Raw genomic sequence first — 24,184 nt, forward strand, 5'->3', positions numbered from 1 at the left:
GGCAAAAAAAAAACTTGCAGCTGTTGGTCGCATCGGGCAAAGGTCTGGGGGGCTCTGCCTCAATTGAATTCTTCAGTTGAACTCCCCAGTCCGGTGGTGGTCCATTTGGCTTAAGTGTCTATCGATCCTCCCCAGTGGCTCAATGGCTGCCATGTCTGTTTGCTTTGGCCAACATCCAATGCCATCTGCTTGAGAATGTCAAACACTAGACACTGCGATAAAACATGTATGTTCCGTGTATTACAGCCTCTGTGGCCGTGTATTCCAAACACTTTCGCAACACTAAGGTTACGTGCTGCTTTCATCATGTTTTACACGGTACTCGCTTTTAAATGTTTTACCTACTTTTTTGACCTGTAGTTTTTTTAAATCTTTTTAAAGGGTGGATAGCTGGTAATAGACGCGTTTTTAATAGAAAGTGTTTTTATTTAATTGGTAGAGGGGCATGCGCTGTATTGATAATGTCCTCGACACTATAAGCCGTTAGCCGCGGGCACTATAGCCGGTGTTCGAGGATAGTGTGTATTTTGGGGTAAGCGTGTAACAACGTTATGCTTTTGATTTTGTAACTGTTTGTATGTTCTATATGGTTGTCTGTGTAATAAAACATGACTTTTATCACGTCTCTGCTTAAATATGGGAAGGAGTCGGGTGGATGGTGAGGTGGGAGACGAGAAGTCTTAAATCCGCTACCCGCGGAGCGGGTCCACGCAAGCTGAGGACGAGCTCTTCCCGTTTTGCGGTGGCACGTTAAGCGTTCAGTTAAAATAATGTCCCTCGCTTGGGTCTGCAGGCATCAGGCTATGCCTGTAGGGTACAAATGTTGCCCCTCTACACTTGATGTTGTAATAAAGGGTCACGCCATGCTTGTTGAGCCTTCAACTTTCTACCGCAGCCCTCAGGCCACAAGATGCATCTGCTCAACAAGTTTACTTGGCAGGAATGGTGGAAATGTAAAAAAATAAATAAAAAGATGGGAATTAAAAACAGTCTGTGGACTAAGGGTGATGGGAGTTGCTGTGGTACAACCACTGGAATACAACGTGGAGGTTGTGTAAACAATGAATGGAGTCTTCATGCACTGTTATAGTAGGAATGCCTACCAAGCCTGTGTGTAGTCATGGTAACCGGCTAGGCTCTTCCTATTGCCACGCGCATGCGATCTTGTAGCCTAGCGCTCTGCGTGAGCCCTCACCAAAGATGGCGGCGCCCGTGGGGCCGGTTCGCTTCTGGAAGCCGGGTAAGGCTTGTATAATGGGCACCGGGTGTTTCTGGTTTATGAGGATGTGGGTACCGTCGGCTTATGCTATGCAGGGCATTTAGTGATTAACACCGAGCTCCCTGAGCTTGGAGAAAGCTGTTCCGAGCCTCGGCCTTCAACGGCTGGACTCGGTTAGGGGGAGACTCCCGGGGCTGTGTAATCTTGCAGCTATTGGAGGAGACTCCCCGTCCAGTGAGTGAGGCACTCACACTCCGTACGTGTTTCATTCATGAGGAATAAGCTTCCGGCCTTTGCCATTCAGAGGGGGCCAGAATCACCCCCTCGAGGCTAGCAGGGTGTGTGCTTCCTTTGGGGTATTAACTCACTGGAGGGTGAGTGCACAATACTGGGAACTTTCTACAGGAGCTAAGCCTGAGTATTAACCCTTTAATAGTCATCACCGTGTCCTATTGCGATGACTTCCTAACAGTACTTTTGAAAAAATGAAGCCACCTTTATTATAGTGATTTATTGTTTTATATAACGCCATCATATTCCGGAGCGCTGTACAATGCATAAACAGGACAGGACATGTAGGGTATGCATTACATAACATAACGATTTGACTTAAGTAACGAGAGGTGAGGTGGGCCCGTGCAAAGGAGCTTACAATCTTATTCAAGCAGTAATACATTTTGTGATAAACATGTAAGTAGAGTGGTTTCAGTAATTTAGGGCAAGATCATTGACTAGTGTCCGCTGTCAACAGCCTCACTAATACGTTTTAGTATAATAAAACATGTGATTTCGAGATGACAGCAGGAGTTCTGCCTAAAGAACACACTAGGGGTTAAATCCAAAATGTGGAGCAATCATGCTACGATCACATTTGACATATGTGTGTATATATATATATATATATATATATATATATATATGTCCTGTATATATACACACACAAAAGATATAGAATGTGTAACGCACTCACTTGACTGGAAGCAGTTGTAATATGCCCGGGTGCTAACAATCCCAAAAATATATACAGCAAATAAAGTTGATGCACTTTTTATAACTCCCATCACCCTTAGTCCATCTATTCGAATGTCTAATTCTTCCTAAATCCTGCACAATTCATCAAGGGGTATGACTGCAGATTACTAAAAGTGGGGCAGTCTGCATGGACATCTGCTGGTTGCTATGGTGATTGCATCACATTTTACCACCGTGCACCAGAATTTCGATTCATGCATTATCTCTAGGTCTGCCGCGGCGCTGTGATGCTCCGTCTATGGTGTTAAATGGTGATTTCATCCGTTTTTTATTTGTATGCTGTTATGATTGATATATATATATATATATATATATATTGCATGAGAATCCAGTCCTCCTGTTTGTGTTGCAGGTACAGAGGGTCCCGGAGCCAGCATCGCGGAGGAGAGGCAGAGTATCGCAGAAGCCTCCTCTGTCATTTATAACCCGCACGCTTCCCTCTCCATAGAGCAACAGAGACAGAAGCTGCCGGTGTTTAAGGTAACATGGGGAGTACTGGTGGGTACAGCTAAACTCCATAAACTGAAGGGGGTCTTCCTATCAATATGTGTGAGACCCCACTAAGATCAGCCAATCACTGAAAGGTGTTTACATTTCCCCGAATTAACCCACGCTGCTCCATTCATGGGTTATTTGTTCAACAAGAAGTCGCTGAGTTACTTTTGGTGAGTTGTGTTTAACTCCAGGCTGGGTATTCTGCATGTCCTCGCCTGAAAACAAGTTAATCCAATATTTTATTTCATTCAAAAGCTTGGATATCCAAAAGTATGCAGGTCTCTTTAGGGAATACCCAAACTTCATGTTTTTGTACCTTTTTGTATTAAGCCAACTCATTTCCACTTATTTTAAGCACCCTTTTGGTCCTGGCCCAGCGGATTTGGAGTATATTATGTTAATGACATTAAAGGCTGACATTTGTTAAATATACACTACCGTTCAAAAGTTTGGGGTCATTTAGAAATGTCTTTGTTGTTTTTGCTAATCATATTGGAAATATTGTTGCTTTATAGAGAATAATGTGGAAATCAGTTCTGTAAATATATTTAAATTCTAAACCATTCCATGCATGGTTATTTTGGAAAGCAGATCACATTGCAATAAAATGATGCTTTATGATTTCACTATGTATGTGTTATTCCTCTAAAGCAGGAGCTGGAGGAAGGGTAAGGTAGTACAACTGTCCATCCGTAATTAGTGCCTCACTGCTTTTATGGCTGACCATCGCTATGGCTGAACTCTCACTTATTGCTCTTTTATTTTCTTTCTTCAGCTTAGAAATCATATCCTATACTTAGTTGAAAATTACCAGACTGTGGTCATCATTGGAGAGACGGGATGCGGGAAAAGCACCCAGATCCCACAGGTAGGTTGCAATTTTGAGTCAAAAACCTGCTTTTTATAAGTTGGGGATTGTAGTGATTTGCTGTCAATATGATAGCTTTTACATCTTGTTGTCCTCTCTGTGTATAACGTTATTTAACTCAGTAAAAGAGATTATTTGTAGGGAACCTCTTCCCCCTATAGTGGTTTCACATCGGTATGGCCACCGTGTTCCAAGCCATCAGATGAGCAAATAAGCCTTTGATTTATCACATATTTGCATGAAACATGTCAATGTCCCTGGACTTTCCTCTCTGTCATTAGTGCTGTCCCTGATTGTTGGTTTGGTGGGATTTAGTTATACTCTATGCAACACTGTTCTGGTTTCATACCTAATCTAAAGCAGTCGGGCATTACATGGCAGTGTTTCTCAGCCTCTTGTACAGTTAGACTGAATCTAAAGCAAGTCCAGCCTGGTGATCCTAAAAATATGTTAAGCTTTGGTTCCACACTTTTCCTGTCTACTCCGCACACAGTACCTGACCGAGGCTGGATGGACGGCCGAAGGGAGGGTTGTTGGGGTGACGCAGCCCCGCAGAGTGGCAGCGGTGTCGGTAAGCTACCCTATATGTGTATATAACATATAATGTATATAATGATGAAAGGGTTACTTTTGGAAAGGAGACGGTCTGAAAAAAGGAAGTGTGTTTTGCTGATAATATTTCTATTATATATAATATTTATTAAGCCACTTGGAATCCAGAAACGTACAGGAATACATGAAATAAAATACAATTTAAACAAATGCTTTGGCAAATCAAATGTTCTCCAATCTACTCCGGTCTGTCTGTCAAATTTATGGCTGTTTGTGTTATGAGTCTCTCATGTAACTAATCATTTTGTGTGCCAGGTGGCAGGGAGAGTGGCTGAAGAACGCGGGGCTTTGTTGGGACATGAGGTTGGATACTGCATACGGTTTGATGATTGTACTGACCCACAAGCCACGCGTATAAAGGTGAGATTGGTGGATTATGTGGTCTTCACCTCCTGGGGAGCATTTAGAAAGATGTGTGTAGTTTGGAGTATTTAATGTTTTACAAAGGTTATAAAGGTCCTCCTGAATTCTGCTGAATCTTCAATTACTTCAGTGGGGAAATGCAGTACGTTGTATAATGTTTATAATGGACCGCCAACAGATTCTTTAGCGCCACTAAAGATCTTCCATTTTAAATGTAATTTGTTTCCCATAATTCTTCTTTATCCTGGTTTTTCACAGTTTCTTACAGATGGTATGCTTGTCCGAGAAATGATGTCTGATCCTCTGCTAACCAGATACAGGTGAGGTGGCCAATATTCTCCTTGCTGCTTTATTTAATATAACACGGTTGGGGATTGAGTTACTTTGTTGCACTTCCATGGTTTTTCTTTTAATATTCTTCACTGATCGCTATACAGGTCATACAAGGAAATGTATCGTATTATTAAAACCCAGTTCTCCCTATGTGAATACATAGAAATATCCCCATGTAGCTTTCTTTAAAAGCAACAAACAAGTAATCTGAATAAAAAAAAAAAAAAAAGACAAAGTAAATTTTCTTCTGAAAGACTCTGAAAGTACAAATGTTAAATAAATTAGATAGAAATGACAATACGAAGGTGTAGGCAACTTTTTTTCATGTATATTAACATTTCTGGGGGAACCTGAGTGCTTTTTTATAGGAATATAGTATTTTGTGGGCATTGAGAAGACTATTAATACCTATAACTCTTTGCCACGGCGGACCACAGAACGAGTGGCAGAGGTTTATGGGAGGTATAGATTACTGGCAGTACCTATACCTCCCATAGTCTAACAGTAGACTATGTTGAGGCTTAATAAGGTGTATCTTGATAGAACCAGAATTTGTTGGCAGATAAGAACCATTTGGCTCCATCTTTTCCTTCTGTAATCGTTTAAACCTTTAGTCCTGGGTCTTTTCTTGTATGCAGGACAGCCGTTTGCTGTCTATATGAGAAGCCTAACTGTTTCTACTGAATTCTCAGTGTGCTCATGTTGGACGAAGCTCACGAACGGACCCTTTACACAGATATTGCCATTGGCCTCCTCAAGAAGGTAAGAAAAAAAAAAGGGGCACACGTTGAGTGGGTTAAAAACCTGGGGGCTTGCAGGAGATGCGAAGATTTCCGCTTCCTAACCTGTGCGTTAAGAAAGGTGAGCCCCGGGAACTTATTCTGCAAGTAAGACTTTAGCGTATCCATGAAAACGTCATATTGAATAACATTGTAACTATAAAGAGGAATTCTGCTTTTTTTGATTTTTCTATCATTCAGCTAAAACATAATCTCTAAAATGATTCATTCATGGGTCACGCGATTACTTATAAAGCAGGAACTATAGAGCATAATAATATAAGATTCAAAAACTTTCCCCTAACACTAGATGTACAATGTCTTTAGTAAAGATGAACATATACCGGTGCATTTCCCCATGACTATTAGAAGACGCAGCCCGGTTGCCAATGTCTGACTCCAGTCCTCCTGCATTTATTCCCACGCTGATCAGAATCATCCCCCTGTTTTCATTTTTCAGGTTCAGAAGAAAAGAGGGGACTTGAGGCTGATTATAGCTTCAGCGACTCTGGATGCCGAGGTAATCACTGCAAGGAGGGCTTATTATTATTATATATTTATTTATATATAACATGAACCCCTCACACGGCGTGACTGGCTGCACCCTGTCTCTCATGCATGCTGCATTATATCACTAGACGTGGGGGAGCTATCAGGGCCGTAGCGTGAACTTGGGATAAACTTTGGAGCTGGTGTCCAAACCGCAGGACCCTGCATGCACCTGAAGACCCACACCTACTGCCTAAGGGGGTGCTTGAGCCGGTCCAAGATGTGGTTATGCTTAGTTGGCCAGTGTCCGGGATTTGGCTTAAGCCTCTACTGGTTTTCCCAACCTTAAACCTCTGCTTCGCTTTTTCTTTTTCACTAAAGTAGGAATTTGAAGGGTTTCAAGTCACCAACTTAATTAAGCAAAACCAGGAAAGAAGGGCTGATCTGGACCTGCATAATGTGTAGTTCATTGTGTGAACTTCTTTCATTCCTTTAATCTCCATGAATATTGCAAATTGAGGAATGGAAACTGCAACTTCCCTGCAAAATCCTGCTGTAGTGGAAAAAAAATCCACTGTTTGCTTGTATCTTGTTCTTGTGTCCTCCAACTTTTTCCATAAAGTCTTTGCTTTTTGCAGTTGTGATTCCAGTGCTGTTTCTTTTAACCATTCCATAGAAATTCAAGGCTTTCTTCAACCAGAACGATACGAATGACCCCAGCAGGGACACCTGCGTCATCCTGACCGTGGAAGGGAGAACTTTTCCTGTAGACGTTTTTTATACACAGAGGTTAGGATCTCCTTTTTAACCCTCTTGGTTTAAACAAACACTATCGGCAAACTGGCCTCAGTATATAGGCTTATTAAGTAATTTTAATACCTTTCTGTTGCCCACATTCTGTTACTTACTGCCCTTTTTTTCATCTATATGACCTCAGCCCAGTTCCTGATTATTTAAAGTCCACAGTTCAGACAGTGATGAAGATTCACCAGGGTGACGTGGAAGGGGATATTCTGGCTTTCCTGACCGGCCAGGTGAGAAAAGCTCCTTTTTCTCCTGAAACACGAACCGTACGAGATATAAAGTATCCTATGGAAAGGAGTTTATTTCAACTCACCGGCTTCACTATTTATATTATGGGCTCATGACTCCAATGCCATCTAAGACAATGTGCAGGGCAGGTCATCTCTTCTTGCAGGAGAACATCAGCTGATTTCATAGTGTTTTACAATTAGTAGAGAAGTTTGTGAGTTGAAAGTTCCCCCTCCCTGGGAATCGACATGTCCAGGGAATGCGTATAAACAATTGTATGGGTTTCTTTTCTCCTTTTGCAGTTTCTCTCCTCTATTTCTGCTTGGTTCTCCCTTTCTCATATCTTCCTCCTTCCATTAAACTGTCTCGTGTTCTCTTTTATCCCCTTCTGTTTTCATTCCCTGCTTTTTTTTTCCCCTCCCGCCACCTTATTGCATATTTTCCCTTTTGGTTTTTCTTTTGTACTTCTTCCTATTCTCTTACCATGATTTCATATGATGTTGTCTGGCAGGAAGAAGTTGAGAGCGTGGTGTCCATGTTGGTGGAACAAGCCCGCATGCTTTCTCGTTCGGGGATGAAGAGACACCTACGTGTCCTCCCTATGTATGCAGGACTCCCTGCTTCGGAGCAAATGAAAGTGTTTGAGAGGGTCTCTCACAGCGTCAGAAAGGTACGTGTAACGCTTCGATCCTTGGACTGTCTGTGACGCTGCTGTTGTGATTTGTGTGCAATACTATATGCTACTTATTGAGTGTTCTTGGGGTGAAGGCAGAAGCACATTCTGTTTTATTTGTCGTGATAGAGTGCCACTGCCTGTGCTTTACGCCTATAATTCCGTGTCCTTTCCAGGTGGTGGTAGCTACTAACATTGCAGAGACCTCGATCACCATCAACGGCATCTCCTTCGTCATAGACTGTGGTTTTGTCAAACTACGAGCATATGACCCCAAACGCGCCGTCGAGTCTCTGGTCCTGGTCCCCGTGTCCCAAGCTTCAGCCAATCAAAGAGCGGGACGCAGTGGGAGGAACCGCTCTGGGCAGTGCTACCGGCTTTACACAGGTAATAAGTTATTTCCCATGGAGATAGAGATGTGTGTGTGTGTATATATATATATATATATATATACACACACACACACAATAATACGTATCAGTCGGAACTATTTATTCTTGTTTTGTATAAGTGGGATAGCACCTTTAAGGCATCCTTTGCATCGTGTTCACCTGATACGCGTTTCCATCTGTCTCTCCGCATACTCTTATCTGTATTTTTCCAGACATACCTCGGACTATGTGCCAAAAATCTCAATGTATGTGCCAGGTTTCTTTAATAATTTTGTTAAGGGGGAAAAAACACTTTACTTCCACTTTAAATATGCTCTCAAGTTACATCCACCACTTCTGCGGGAGTTATGTATAAAAAGGGATCCTGTTGCAAAGTTTGTAAAGTGGTTTTATCACCATAGCAACCAATGGAATGGTCCAACCAGTATGAAGATAAGATCCCTTATAGAATGTAGCATGGCTTTATATAATGCCATTGCCTGCACAGTTAGTATACTTGGCTGTAGCCATCCATGGCTCTAATGTCCTCTCTGTCTGTTTTCTCCCTGTTCTCTCTCTGCTGTCATGTTTGTCTCTATTATCTTTTTCTTGTCTGTGTTATGATATGTTATCTTTTTCTTGTTTGTTTTCTGTATTTTCTCCGGTCTCTCAGCATATTACAGTCTCCTGAAGTCTTTTCTTCTCTTTATCGTTAGTCGTCAGTAGTTATATCCTCCCGTTCCCTGTCTCTCCCTCTTGTCCCATGTGCTCCTCCACTCCCATCTGCCTGAGGCTATGACCGCTTCCCGTACGGATCGCGTGTCATCACGAGTAATCCAACTCATGCTCCGTCATGCCCCTCGCTCGCATCACGGGGCGTGTATCCCTGCGACTTTTAAAACCAACAAATGGAAGCAAGCAACCGTTTTGTTTTTTTTTCCCCGCTGTGCTTTTCTTCTATTGATATTTCAAATAACACCAACGGCTCGGTGGAATTGGGTTATTGTAACATCCCTGGAGGGTGGATGATGTCATAGACCAGGAGAACGCGTTACCTATTGTCACGAAACAGCAGGAATAAGGAAATCTCATTATTTAATGCATTTCTGCTAACCAATTACTGGGGCAGACATGCGATTATAACACAAGACGTCGGTTTTCTTTGTCTGTACGGAATGACACTTATAATGTCTGCTGCAAGCTTTTATAAATCCCCTCTATCACCATAGCAACCAATAAAACATTCATATTGAATGGACCGTTCCATTTATTCCCGTGGCGCCAAGACTTTTAAAATAGCTTTCCGCAGAATTACCTTTTCTACCAAAACATGCCCTAAGTAACGTAAAGGACAATTCCCGTGCATTGACTTTTTTTGGTAACAGTATCTTTTTGTGTGTATTTTAAATCTGTCACCATACAGTCTGATGTTGGTTGTGTTATAAAACGGTATGGTGAACCTGTGTTACTGAAACTTGTTCCAGCAATCTGCCCTCGGAGCCCTCGGGGTCTGATATAGTTCCAGAATAGTTTTTTTTGTGTAATCTCGGGGTGAATTAGCAGGATATCGGGAAGCCCAGAATGTCGCTACTGTTTATATTCTATGCTGAACCCACGAAGGGTCACTGCTTGTGCTTAGGTGTTCATAACCGAATTCCCGTCTTGCATACAGGTTGAACAGGGCGTACATTTCAAGTCCTAACTGTCTAAATGTTAGTACTGTTGGGTAACGCAATTGGCAAGCTAGTACCCAGAACCTTCATATTTTTTTTTTTATCAGAACCCCCATTTATTTGAATGTCACGTAAACAGGTTTAATGTAGTGTTTGTTGTGGGTTACTCTGTAATCAGTGGCGTCGCTACAGGTGTTGCCCCCCTGCCGAATTTGGAATAAAGTCGCAATGCGACTTTAAATCCTGTCTTTTTATTTTTTATTTTTTTATGCGGAGGAGAGAGAGGGGCGCCTAGCAACCGCTCGGCGCCCCCCATTCTCCTCCACGAAGCCTCTACCTCCGTCGCGGTGCCGGCATTTCATCCTGAGCGCCGAAATATGACGTCATATTTCGGCGCTCAGCGGTGAAGCAGCGGCCACCGCAGCAGAGAACGAAGACAGAAGCCTCGTGCTCCCGTCGCTGGGCCTAAAGGTGAGACAACTACAAAGGGGGAGGGTAGATAGTGAGTAGGGAGAGGGGGTTAGAAAGTGATAAGGGAGGGAGAGGGGGTTAGAAAGTAATAAGGCAGGGGCGTCCAACATGCTGGCCAAATGCGGCCCGCGAGACCTCGAGGTGCGGCCCGCGTAAGATCTGCAGCCAGGGCAACCGATCTTACGCGGGCCGCACCTCGAGCATGTACTGTCTGACTTGGCATGATAGGAGTGTGATTGCTAACAGCAATCAAAGTCCCATCATGCCTAGGTTCCAGCACTTACACATCCCACCGGTAAATGCTGGAACCTCGGCATGATGGGACTGTGATTGCTTTTAGGAATCACACTCCTATCATGCCGAGTCAGCCAGTACATGCTGAAAACATAGCTAGCTGCCCCTTGTGTATTGATGCTGCCAGCAGTATGGGGTCTACACATTACTTACAGCCACCCTGTACCAGCATGTACTGGCTGACTTGGCATGATAGGAGTGTGATTGCTAACAGCAATCACAGTCCCATCATGCCTAGGTTCCAGCATTTACTGGTTGGATGTGTAAGTGCTGGAACCTAGGCATGATGGGACTTTGATTGCTGTTAGCAATCACACTCCTATCATGCCAAGTCAGCCAGTGCATGCCAAAACCTAGCTAGCTGCCCCCCTTGTGTATTGATGCTGCCAGCAGTATGGGGTCTGCACATCACTTACAGCCACCCTGTACCAGCATGTACTGGCTGACTTGGCATGATAGGAGTGTGATTGCTAACAGCAACCACAGCAAGCACAGTCCCATCATGCCTAGGTACCAGCATTTACTGGTTGCCTGGGTATGATAGGAGTGTGATTGCTGTGTGGGCAGTGTGGACGCCAGGGCTGGCTTTGGGGTGTGCAACTTTAAATGACGTGTTTTTATGTGAATTCCAATTGATCTATACCTGCAAAGCTGGGTTTGTGTTATTCTGTAGATCCATATCTGCTATGCTATGTTTCCATACATTACTTATGTATACCTGCAAATACAGGGTTAATATGTCTTATTCAGTTGATTAATACCTGCAATGCTGTTTCCATGTATTTATTTGATCTATACCTGCAATGCTACGTTTCATATACTATTGTATACCTGCAAATACAGGATTTGTATGTCTGATTCTGTTTATTTGAGATCACAAGTGAATTTCAGTTGATCTATACATGCAAAGCTTGGTTTGTGTGTTAATGTGTTGATCTATACCTGCTATTGGCAACTGGGGCTAATGTTAATATATATGGGCAGCAGGGGCATCAATACACAAGGGGCAAAAACACTAAGGGGGGTATAAACGACAATGCAGTGTGAAAAATCCATTCTGATGTAGACGTCTGTGACGTAGATTGTGTCCTGCTGTTTGTGTGTTTTGGTTATCAGTGTAGCAGAGCCTGTCCTCGGGTGTGTGTGTGTGTGTATAGGTGTTGATGTGGCAGAGCCTGTCCTGGTGTGTGTTTGGGTGTTGGTGTGGCAGAGCCTGTCCTGGTGTGTGTGTGTTCGGTTGTCAGTGTGGCAGAGCCTGTCCTAGGGTGTGTGTTTGGGTGTCAGTGTGTCAGAGCCTGTCCTGGTGTGTGTGTGTGTGTGTTTGGATGTGGGTGTGGCAGAGCCTGTCCTGATGTGTGTGGGTGTCTGTGTGGCAGAGCCTGTCCTGGTGTGTGTGTGTGTCTGGGTGTCGGTGTGACAGAGCCTGTCCTGGTGTGTGTGTGTCTGGATGTCGGTGTGACAGAGCCTGTCCTGGTGTGTGTGGGTGTCGGTGTGGCAGAGCCTGTCCTGGTGTGTGTGTCTGGGTGTCGGTATGACAGAGCCTGTCCTGGTGTGTGTGTCTGGGTGTCGGTGTGACAGAGCCTGTCCTGGTGTGTGTGTCTGGGTGTCGGTGTGACAGAGCCTGTCCTGGTGTGTGTGTCTGGGTGTCGGTGTGACAGAGCCTGTCCTGGTGTGTGTGTGTCTGGGTGTCGGTGTGACAGAGCCTGTCCTGGTGTGTGTGTCTGTGTGACAGAGCCTGTCCTGGTGTGTGTGTGTGTTTGGTTGTCGGTGTGGCAGAGCCTGTCCTGGTGTGTGTGTCTGGGTGTCGGTGTGACAGAGCCTGCCCTGGTGTGTGTGTGTTTGGTTGTCGGTGTGGCAGAGCCTGTCCTGGTGTGTGTGTGTCTGGGTGTCGGTGTGGCAGAGCCTGTCCTGGTGTGTGGGTCTGGGTGTTGGTGTGGCAGAGCCTGTGTTGGTGTGTGTGTTTGGTCATCTGTTTCCTGGCACTTAACTTACAGTAGGAATTATTTAATTTATATTTATGCAGAGATAAAATGCCCTCTTGAAGTTGTAGTGACTTCAGGGGACAAAACATTCAAGGCCCTGAAATAATTTAGTGGAAAAGTTATTTATTGTGTTATAATATTTATTTCAAGGATTAGTCGCACTCAATTGTGGCTTCAGGCTTCCCATGTTGAATGATATTATTTTAGCCCAATAACAAAAGTATAATTCCATAGCACATTACTTTTGGAAATTATTAATGCCCCCCCAGTTTGACTGTGGTATCTTGTGTGCCCCCCCTATATATTGTTGCTAGAGTCGCCACTGTCTGTAATGTTCTTATTGCTAACACAGGCTCATCTTTTTGTTTCCCGCAGAGGAAGATTTCCATAAGTTACCCCCTTCCACGGTACCGGAGATGCAGAGGAGTAACCTGTCGCCGGTGATCTTGCAGCTGAAAGCTCTCGGCATAGACAACGTTCTGCGTTTCCCCTTTCTGTCGGTAGGTGTGGAAGGCGGGGGGCTCGAGGGGCCCAAACGCTTGGATACCTTTTGTGTATTTGTTCTAAAGTTGAAGCGCACTTTTCCCTTTGCTGACTTAATACAGAATCACTGAAATCACTCAAAACACAAACCCACCATAATGTAGTATATAAATCAATAGAAAATAAATATAAATGATATCTGTAATGCATTCACACACACAGAGTAGTAAGGAAGCCTTCAAAAAATTTGATTTAAATCTTCTCCAAAGAATTATTTAATAAAATATATAAACAGACATGTATAGTCCAGGATCAATAACTATTGAGACCCCCTGATTGAGAGCCGCTTACATGATGTTGCATCCTTAACCCAATAAGAATTGCATTTGTGGAAATCTGCCCCCTTCTTCATACAGGAATATTACTTTGACCTGGGAAACATTTAGCGAATGGGTTTTGTATAATTTCCCCTCCTCTGTCTTTTCCAGCCGCCCCCCGCACAGTCAATGGTCCAGGCTTTGGAACTGCTCTATGCTTTAGGAGGTAAGTACACCGGTGTCTGGGGGTCTGGACATCTTTGGGTGAAGCATGAGTGCACTTAGACCACCCATTGCGTCTACTTGTAGGAACAGGACCCTGTATGTACTACTCATGTACATTGGGTGGCACTTTCTGTCTTTGTATAAATTGCATTTATCTGCCCTTTGAGCCATACTAAACAGCACTTGTGTGTATCTAGCTATCTATATCTATCTATCTATCTATCTATCTATCTATCTATCTATATTTATCTATATCTATCTATCCCTATCTATATCTATTTATCTATATCTATCTATCTATATCTCTATCTATCTATAGCTATCTGTATCTATATCTATTTATCTATATATATCTATCTCTATGTATATCTGTATCTATATCTATCTATCTCTAGCTATCTGTATCTATCTATATCTATCTATATCTGTATCTATATTTATCTATATCTATCTATCCCTATCTATATCTATTTATCTATATCTATCTCTATCTATCTATATCTCTATCTATATCTCTATATCTATCTATATCTCCATCTATATCTATCTATATATATATCTATCTCTAGCTATCTATATTTATAGCTATCTATATCTATATCTGTATCTATATCTATCTATCTCTATCTATATCTCTATCTATCTACATCTTATAGCTATCTGTATCTATATCTATCTCTATATCTATCTACATCTCTATCTATCTATATCTAGCTATCTGTATCTATCTATCTTTATCTATCTATCTATCTATATCTATAGCTATCTATATCTATCTATCTATCTATATATATATATATATATATATATCTGTATCTATATCTATTTATCTATATTTATAGCTATTTGTATCTATATCTATCTATCTATCTATCTATCTATCTATCTATATCTCCTATAGCTATCTGTATCTATCTATCTATCTATCTATCTATAGCTATCAATCTATCTATATCTCCATCTATATCTCTATTTATTTATCTATCTGTCTATAGCTATCTGTATCTATATCTATCCATCTATCGCTATCTTTATCTCTATCTCTCTCTATCTGTATCTATAGCTATCTATATCTGTATCTATATCTATCTATCTGTATCTATCTATCTATAGCTATCTATAGCTATCTCTATATCTATAGCTATCTGTATCTATCTATCTATCTATCTATCTATCTATCTATCTATCTATCTATCTATCTATCTATCTCTATAGCTATCTATATCTCTATCTATCGATATGTATAGCTATTTGTATCTATCTATCTATATCTATCTATATCTATCTATCTATCTATCTATCTCTCTCTCTATCTATATCTATAGCTATCTATATCTATCTATCTATCTATAGCTATCTGTATCTATATCTATCTATCTATCTATATATATATATCGATCTATATCTCTATCTATCTATATCCTATAGCTATCTGTATCTATAGCTATCTTTCTATATCTATCTACATCTTATAGCTATCTGTTTCTATATATATATATCTATCTATATATCTATCTCTATCTATAGCTATCTGTATCTATATCTATCTATCTCTATCTATCTATATTTATAGCTATTTGTATCGAAATATATCTATCTATCTCAATCTATCTATATCTGTATCTATATATCTATAGTTATCTATATCTATCTGTATCTATATCTCTATCTATATCTAGCTATCTGTATCTATCTATATCTATATTTCTATTTATTTATCTATCTATATCTATAGCTATCTATATCTGTATCTATATATATATCTATCTATGTATCTATCTATCTATATCTCTCTCTATATCTCTATAGCTATCTCTATCTATAGCTATCTGTATCTATATCTATCTATATCTCTCTATAGCTATCTATCTATCTATCTCTAGCTATCTGCATCTATCTATATCTATGTCTATATCTATCTATCCCTATCTATAGCTATCTGTATCTGTATCTATAGCTATTTATCTATATATATCTATATCTATGTATATCTGTATCTATATCTATCTATATCTATCTGTATCTATCTCTTTCTCTATCTATCTATATCTCTATCTATATCTGTATCTATATCTCTATATCTATCTATATCTCCATCTATATCTATCTCTAGCTATCTATATTTATAGCTATCTATATCTATCTATCTCTATCTATATCTCTATCTATCTACATCTTATAGCTATCTGTATCTATATCTATCTCTATATCTATCTACATCTCTATCTATCTATATCTAGCTATCTATATTTATAGCTATCTATATCTGTATCTATATCTATCTATCTATCTATCTATCTCTATCTATATCTCTATCTATCTACATCTTATAGCTATCTGTATCTATATCTATCTCTATATCTATCTACATCTCTATCTATCATCTAGCTATCTATATCTATCTTTATCTATCTATATCTATAGCTATCTATATATATATATATATATATATATATATATATATATATATATATATATATCTATCTATATTTATAGCTATTTGTATCTATATCTATCTATCTATATCTCTATAGCTATCTGTATCTATCTATCTATCTATCTATCTATCTATCTATAGCTATCAATCTATCTCTATCTATATCTCTATTTATTTATCTATCTGTCTATAGCTATCTGTATCTATATATATCTATCTCTATCTATCTATATTTATAGCTATTTGTATCGATATATATCTATCTATCTCAATCTATCTATATCTGTATCTATATATCTATAGCTATCTATATCTATCTGTATCTATATCTCTATCTATATCTACCTATCTGTATCTATCTATATCTATATTTCTATTTATTTATCTATAGCTATCTGTATCTATATCTGTATCTATATATATCTATCTATATCTCTGTCTATATCTCTATAGCTATCTATAGCTATCTGTATCTATATCTCTCTATAGCTATCTATCTATCTATCTCTAGCTATCTGTATCTATCTATATCTATCTATATCTGTATCTATATTTATCTATATCTATCTATCCCTATCTATATCTATTTATCTCTATCTATCTATAGCTATCTGTATCTATATCTATTTATCTATATATATCTATCTCTATGTATATCTGTATCTATATCTATCTATATCTCTATCTATATCTCCATCTGTATCTATATCTATCTATCTCTATCTATATCTCTATATCTATCTATATCTCTATCTATCTATCTACATCTTATAGCTATCTGTATCTATATCTATCTCTATATCTATCTACATCTCTATCTATCTATATCTAGCTATCTATATCTGTATCTATATCTATCTTTATCTATCTATCTATATCTATCTATCTATCTATCTATATATATATATCTCTCTATCTGTATCTATATCTATCTATCTATATTTATAGCTATTTGTATCTATATCTATCTATCTATATCTCTATAGCTATCTGTATCTATCTATCTATCTATCTATAGCTATCAGTCTATCTATATCTCTATTTATTTATCTATCTGTCTATAGCTATCTGTATCTATCTCTATCTATCTATATTTATAGCTATTTGTATCGATATATATCTATCTAAATCAATCTATCTATATCTGTATCTATATATCTATAGTTATCTATATCTATCTGTATCTATATCTCTATCTATATCTAGCTATCTATCTCTGTCTCTATTTCTATTTATTTATCTATCTATCTATCTATCTATCTATCTATCTATATCTATCCATCTATCTCTATCTATCTTTATCTCTATCTCTCTCTATCTATCTGTATCTATATCTCTAGATCTATCTATATCTGTATCTCTATCTATATCTATAGCTATCTGTATCTATATCTGTATTTATATCTATATCTGTATCTATATATATCTATCTATCTATATCTCTGTCTATACTCTATATCTCTATAGCTATCTGTATCTATATCTATCTATATCTCTCTATAGCTATCTGTATCTATATCTATCTATCTCTATCTATATTTATAGCTATTTGTATCTATATCTGTATCTATATCTATCTATATCTCTATAACTCTGTATCTATCTATCTCTATATCTATCTATATCTCTATATATTTATCTATCTGTCTATATCTATATCTATCCATCTATCTATATCTATCTTTATCTCTCTCTATCTATCTGTATCTATAGCTATCTATATTTATAGCTATCTGTATCTATATCTATAGCTAGTTGTATCTATATCTATCTATCTATCTATCTCTATCTATCTGTATCTATCTATATCTCTGTCTATAGCTATCTGTATCTATATCTATCTATCTGTATCTATCTATATCTCTGTCTATAGCTATCTGTATCTATATCTATCTATCTATCTATATCCTATAGCTATCTATAGCTGTCTGTATCTATAGCTATCTTTCTATATCTATCTATCTATATCTATCGCTATCTATATCTCTATATCTATCTATATCTCTATCTATATTTATAGCTATTTGTATCTATCTGTATCTATATCTATCTCTATTTATATCTCTATCTGTATCTATCTCTATCTATCTATCTATCTATCTCTCTATAGCTATCTATATCTATCGATCTATATCTCTATCTATAGCTATCTGTATCTATATCTATCTATCTATCTCTCTATCTATATCCTATAGCTATCTATATCTATCTCTATCTATAGCTATCTGTATCTATATCTATCTATATATATCTATCTCTATTTATAGCTATCTGTATCTATATCTCTATCTACCTATCTCTATCTATAGCTATCTGTATCTATATCTATCTATATCTATAGCTATCTGTATCTATCCATCTATCTCTATCTATATCTATCTTTATCTCTCTCTCTCTCTATCTATCTGTATCTATATCTGTATTTATATCTATATCTGTATCTATCTATATCTCTATAGCTATCTCTATCTATAGCTATCTGTATCTATATCTATCTATATATATCTATCTCTATTTATAGCTATTTGTATCTATATCTGTATCTATATCTATCTATCTCTATCTATCTATCTATCTATCTATTTATCTATATCTATAGCTATCTGTATCTATCCATCTATCTCTATCTATATCTATCTTTATCTCTCTCTATCTATCTGTATCTATATCTGTATCTATCTATATCTCTGTATCTATCTATCTATATATCTGTATAGCTATCTGTATCTATATTCTTTCTATATCTGTATCTATCGCTCTATCTATGTATATCTATAGCTATCTATATCTCTATCTATATCTCTATCTATATGTATCTATATCTGTATCTCTATATCTGTCTCTATCCATCTATATCTCTGTCTGTCTCTATCTATCTATCAGGTCTTCTTTGTAAATAATGCAATGATGCTCCATTAGGGTCAACGTTTCAGTCTTTTAATTACTTTTATCAGGACAGAGTATATATATATATATATCACCAATGGCCAACGCAGTACTTTGTTGAGATTGTCAGCTCTGTGGCGCATCAATTGGAAATTCTAAACAATCCATCTATGCGGCGGCTATCATTAAAGACATCGAACTCAACAATTTAAACTGAGAAAATATCTGAAGTAAAATCAGCCATTACATGTACATGATCCCGATAGCCAAATTAAGAATATATACTGTATGTGGCCCTTGCCCCCTCACAATGTATGTATTAGTCGTTGAGCTACTTGGTGCCCAGTCAAGACACCCCCATCCAGATTATTCTTTGATTCTTTTGATGCCGCGGAGAGCAGTTTCTTCCTGTGTTAAATCACGTGCTTTCCTTGTGTTTGGAGTCTAGTAGCACCTTTTCTTCCAAATAGTCCTTTTTTGTTATTCATCTCTCAGGGCTGGATAAGCACTGCCGTTTAACAGAGCCACTTGGGGTACGGATGGCCGAGTTCCCTCTTAATCCGATGTTTGCCAAGATGTTGCTGGAATCTGGTAATGATAAAGAGGAACGATTAATGATATAAATATATGTTTCTAATCCTAGAAAGAGTAACGGGTGGAAAATCCCCTATGGATACAATGAATCGTCTTCTCTCCCCACAGGAAACTTTGGATGCTCGGCTGAGATTTTAAGCATCGCTGCCATGATGCAGATTCAGAACGTCTTCGTCGTCCCCCCGAACCAGAAAGCACAGGCAGTGAGTAATCTGGAAATAGTAAAATGGGTTCCACGAGTGGAATAATGCCCAAAACATACGGTTCAGTATATTTATTATATTTATATATCAGATGGCGGGTCACTCGTCACTTAGCTGTGCCATGGGACAATATCGTGCTAAATAAATTGGAGAGATATTGCCCGCAACAAGCAAAATAATGACTTTTACTAATATAACAAGTGCAGAAACAATGGTGACCGGAGGCGGTGTATTCTTCTAATGGACGGGACTGCGTTTCTGAGCCTAAAACTCCTTTTTTTTGTCCTAGACGAGAGAGCACCGTAAGTTTGCAGTGGAGGAGGGAGACCATCTTACCATGCTGAACGTGTATGAGGCTTTCATCAAGGTGAGAGATCAGAACTATTAGTACACCGGGCTGGATCGGGACCGGTCGCCAGCGAAGCATTTAGCGTTCGCTAAATATACAGTATTTACTAAAAGTACATAAGGGGCTATCTGCTATCCACAGCGGAAGAACAGCTTGAGTTAGTTCATGTATTTTTCATAAGATGCACCAAACTTTTATTAAGAAATATCAATTTACGGCATATTAACAGATACAGACATCTTAGGGAAGTTGCTTTAAATAAGAGTTTTCTTTTGCATAGAGGATAATTGACATCTGTTTAATAAAAATAGTGATCTGTGAAACGTAGGGACTGGGGGCTTGAGAGGATTAGAGTTATTTCTAGATGCTTTACTTACTCGCTGGGGGCACATCAGGTGAATCCGGCTGTTTGCGCTGCAGTTCCACTGTCGGACTCGGGGTTATTGACGGGGCTTGTCCTGATTTCTCTAGTTTAACAAGAGCTCCCACTGGTGCCAGCAACATTTCCTGAATTACAAGGGACTGATGAGAGCCGTGACCGTCCGAGAGCAGCTAAAAAAACTTCTCAGCAAGTTCAAAGTGCCCAAGAACTCCAGCGAAGGTGAGCGAACTGCAGCGGGAAAAAACTATTTGGGAAAAACAGTCTTGGTTCCGTAGCAACTCATTGAGGTGCATCCTAGCAGGAAGATTTTATTGGTTGCTATGGCGACAGCAGCACTTATCAAACTTTGCACCAAAATCCGCCTACCGAGTCATTCAGAGACCACGGGCGTGCGTAATAATAGACAACCAAAGATGTTTCTCTCAAACGTGAATTTGCTCAGATGCCCAATGTCTTAACTAGATACCCACAACCAAGGCTGGGATCTTGGCGCATGAACCTGGATGTGAAAAACTAAAGGTTCTTAATAAGAAAACGGGGGCCTGCCCCATTACTTACCCCCCTGTGTGCTTTATTTTCTAGGGGATCCGGATCCCATTCTGCGGTGTATTGTGGCAGGATTCTTTGCCAACGCTGCAAAGCTTCATTCCACGGGAGTCTACCGGTACGGAGATAGATGAGACGGTGTCTACGGCCGGGGTCAATGTGACTATGGCTATACAAGCATAAATGAAATTAATTTAAAATGTACCTTTTTTTTTCCCCTCTTCTCTCCGTAAGGACCGTTCGGGACGGGCATGAGCTTCATATTCACCCAACGTCTGTTTTGTATGCAGAGAAACCTCCAAACTGGTGAGTTGCTGCGGATGTCACTGTGGGGTTATAGCATTTCTATTATCTTGCCCTTACATTTCTAGCCAGCTCTGCAAGTGTTTTATTAGTGCGATAGAACGTTCTGTTTCACTCACTTAACGGTCGTGCCCTGTCTGATGTATTGTGATGCTTTCCATCGGGAATAAGAGGGGGTGCTGTGAGTCTTAAGTGGTAAAAGCCTCTGTCCCGCAGGGTCCTGTTCAGCGAAGTAATCCAGACCAGTAAATACTACATGCGTGATGTGACGGCCGTCGAGTCAGCATGGCTACTAGAGCTGGCACCACACTTCTACCAGCAGGGAACGGTACGTCTCTTTCTCAAGCTGCAAATATTAATGTATCTCAATGCAAGCCGGTATTCAAAATATTATACTACCCGGTAATCTGCCCCCTCTTTTTAGCAGAGCAGCCTCACCTTACGCTCTACGCCCGCTCTCTGTATTAGACTGCCCCTGGTGGATCAATATAGCGACTGCATTACATTTCATTTGTAGAGTTCCAGTGTATTACAAAATGAATCAAAGGAGAAAGGCCCCTGCTCTTGCGAGTTTATAGCCCATTAGGAAGTGGAGTTAAAAACATGTGGGTTACGTATAAAAATAATTCTGGTGCTAATCTGGAAAAGCGGGGTCATCGTTATAGAACCAATGGAGGGGTCCAATCACCAGCTGATTCCATTGGTTACTGTGAAGATGAGTCCACTATTTCAGCTTTGTAGCTGACTCACTTTTTATACATAACCTTTATATAATGATATATATAATAACGATATTGGTAATGTGATGTCACCCTACTTGTAAAATGATTGCTTCATTTGAATCTGTTCCTCCCCTTTGCTAGAAGTTGTAGAATTATAGAAGATAGTGGTTAAAGTGGGTTATAGCGGCTCAGGTTGGAATAATCAGACAGTATTATACGAGAAAGGTCTGGTGACCACAGTGACACGATCTCAATAGCAGTATCAGTTTATTAAAGTGCCGTAGCTTCACAGGGAGGCTGGGAGCCTCTTGGCGTGTGCCCGTGAAGCTACGGCACTTTAATATACACCCAATGCTATTGAGTTCATGTTGTTGTGGTCTCTTTTGTCAGACAACTAAGCTGCATTTGAAATGACAGATTCCAGTGAAATGGCAGATTCCTCTTCAGAATAGACTAGTGGTAGGTGGCGGACTTTTCATAAGCATGAGCATGAGCAGTCCACCACATACCACTAGTCTATTCTGAAGAGGGACGCAGCCAAGAGACCCAATCATATGGAAATGGAAGCGCCCATATGAATGCGTTCCATGAAATATCCATACATGTTGCAGTAGCAGGACTAGTAAAAACACTTCACTTACCCACCTACCTTCCAACTACCAACTGGGGTGAGCGTCTCCTGCACGAGGAGGCAAATCCCCCCCAAATACATGTGATTAATGGGGTGAGTTGAAATGTTATAGGTCATCGCCTGCCTGCAACCCATTCTGTAGTGATGTAACCCCCTAAAGTCCCTTTAAATCGTTGTACACGGCCCCCACATTGAAACCAGTTCTTATTGGAGCGTAAGCTAGTCTACCGGAGAATCCAGTTGATCATTATGGGAGCCGAACACCATAATGCCTGCTGTGGCACCTGGTGCTCCTACCCTACCCCAAAAACATCTTTATACGTGTAATTTACAGTAAACAAATTATTTTCACATATTACAGTAATATTAAATACCTCGACAGAACTGGAGCCATGACACTCAATCCAGTGAAGGCGGTAACCAACTACTACTAAAACATATCCTCCCCTTTCCTTCCCCTTCTAGCATCTCTCTCGGTCCTCTAAGCGAGCCAAGCTGGACAATTTGTGAAGCCCCTCGTGTTCCTACACAGCCCCCCCCAGGGGCAGAGCTCACCAAGAAAACGCTGACATTTCTACATCTGCCCACCACCCTCGAAGCAAATGTGGAGTCACTTGTCACCGCTCAACGGGATCCTTCTCAGTCTGGCGCTGCCTCACCTCCTAGGCTCCATTCCTAGGCGTATATAGTTATATATATGTATTAACAGAAAGCCGTTTTATTTTTTTAAGTTTGTAAATGATGAATGGAGGAGAAAAGTGGTCAACTGAACGATAAATGGGATTTAAATGATTTCTGTGGTTCATTGCCATCGCTGTGTATATGGTGACACTCACTCGCACCCCGCGTTCTCTTCAACCATGAACCATCGCCTGCTTAGCCAACTACTTCGTACTTAGCGGATGACATGTGAAGCGTCGTAAGCACTTTGTCAACAGGTTCTGCCTTTCATTCCACAAAAGAACAGAGTTCCCCAATCATTTCTAAATGTAGTCTGTGTATCTGACCCCCGTCCGTCCGTCCGCTCCTGTGCTTGTAAATATGTGTACATCCCTCCAATGAAGCAATAAACCATTCGATGCCACACAAGTGCAGAAGAGCTCAACTTGTGTCGATCTGAGCCGCTGTTTACGGATACTTTGGTCTACCTGACCCAATACAGTAATTTACTCACAAATCATGCCCTAAATAATTAAATACTTTGTACAATATGACCCCCCCCCAATAATCCTTGCACCACACAGTTAAAGCGGGGGGGTTACTTAAAATCACTCGACATTAAATTATAGGTCAGCTCGGCCCTTCTTGGAGGACGAACTCAGTGGGTTTGGCTTCTCATAATCCGCAGCGATAGCATTGAGTCGAGATGTTAACTCGCCTGGAAATTTCTAGTTTTAATTAATAAACTTCTTTGGGAAGA

General features: G+C 39.8%; 1 protein-coding gene across 1 annotated transcript; it reads left to right on the top strand.

Moving 5' to 3' along the window:
* The first annotated feature begins 1,200 nt into the window (after positions 1-1,200).
* On the top strand, positions 1,201-23,274 carry LOC149275230 (putative ATP-dependent RNA helicase DHX35). The gene is made up of 22 exons (XM_089504873.1): positions 1,201-1,240; positions 2,604-2,731; positions 3,522-3,614; positions 4,108-4,185; positions 4,482-4,586; positions 4,848-4,909; positions 5,615-5,684; positions 6,162-6,221; positions 6,867-6,979; positions 7,128-7,224; positions 7,734-7,892; positions 8,072-8,282; positions 13,062-13,186; positions 13,658-13,712; positions 19,530-19,625; positions 19,737-19,831; positions 20,121-20,198; positions 20,652-20,781; positions 21,145-21,226; positions 21,343-21,414; positions 21,628-21,739; positions 23,230-23,274. The coding sequence occupies exons 1-22, from the start codon at positions 1,201-1,203 to the stop codon at positions 23,272-23,274; spliced, it is 2,106 nt and encodes a 701-aa protein (XP_089360999.1).
* The last annotated feature ends 910 nt before the right edge of the window (positions 23,275-24,184 follow it).

This window comes from Sceloporus occidentalis, unplaced genomic scaffold, assembly GCF_023333645.1.
Source record: "Sceloporus occidentalis isolate IW3139 unplaced genomic scaffold, rSceOcc1.0.p SCAF_293, whole genome shotgun sequence".
NCBI classification, from domain to species: Eukaryota; Metazoa; Chordata; class Lepidosauria; order Squamata; family Phrynosomatidae; genus Sceloporus; species Sceloporus occidentalis.

What these genes read in the sequence shown, in the direction of transcription:
- LOC149275230 (XM_089504873.1), top strand. Translation starts at nt 1,201, where the DNA reads ATGGCGGCGCCCGTGGGGCCGGTTCGCTTCTGGAAGCCGG. An exon ending in CCATTGGCCTCCTCAAGAAG is followed by an intron (nt 5,685 to 6,161) that starts GTAAGAAAAAAA and finishes TTCATTTTTCAG; the next exon opens with GTTCAGAAGAAAAGAGGGGA. An exon ending in TCTCTCACAGCGTCAGAAAG is followed by an intron (nt 7,893 to 8,071) that starts GTACGTGTAACG and finishes TGTCCTTTCCAG; the next exon opens with GTGGTGGTAGCTACTAACAT.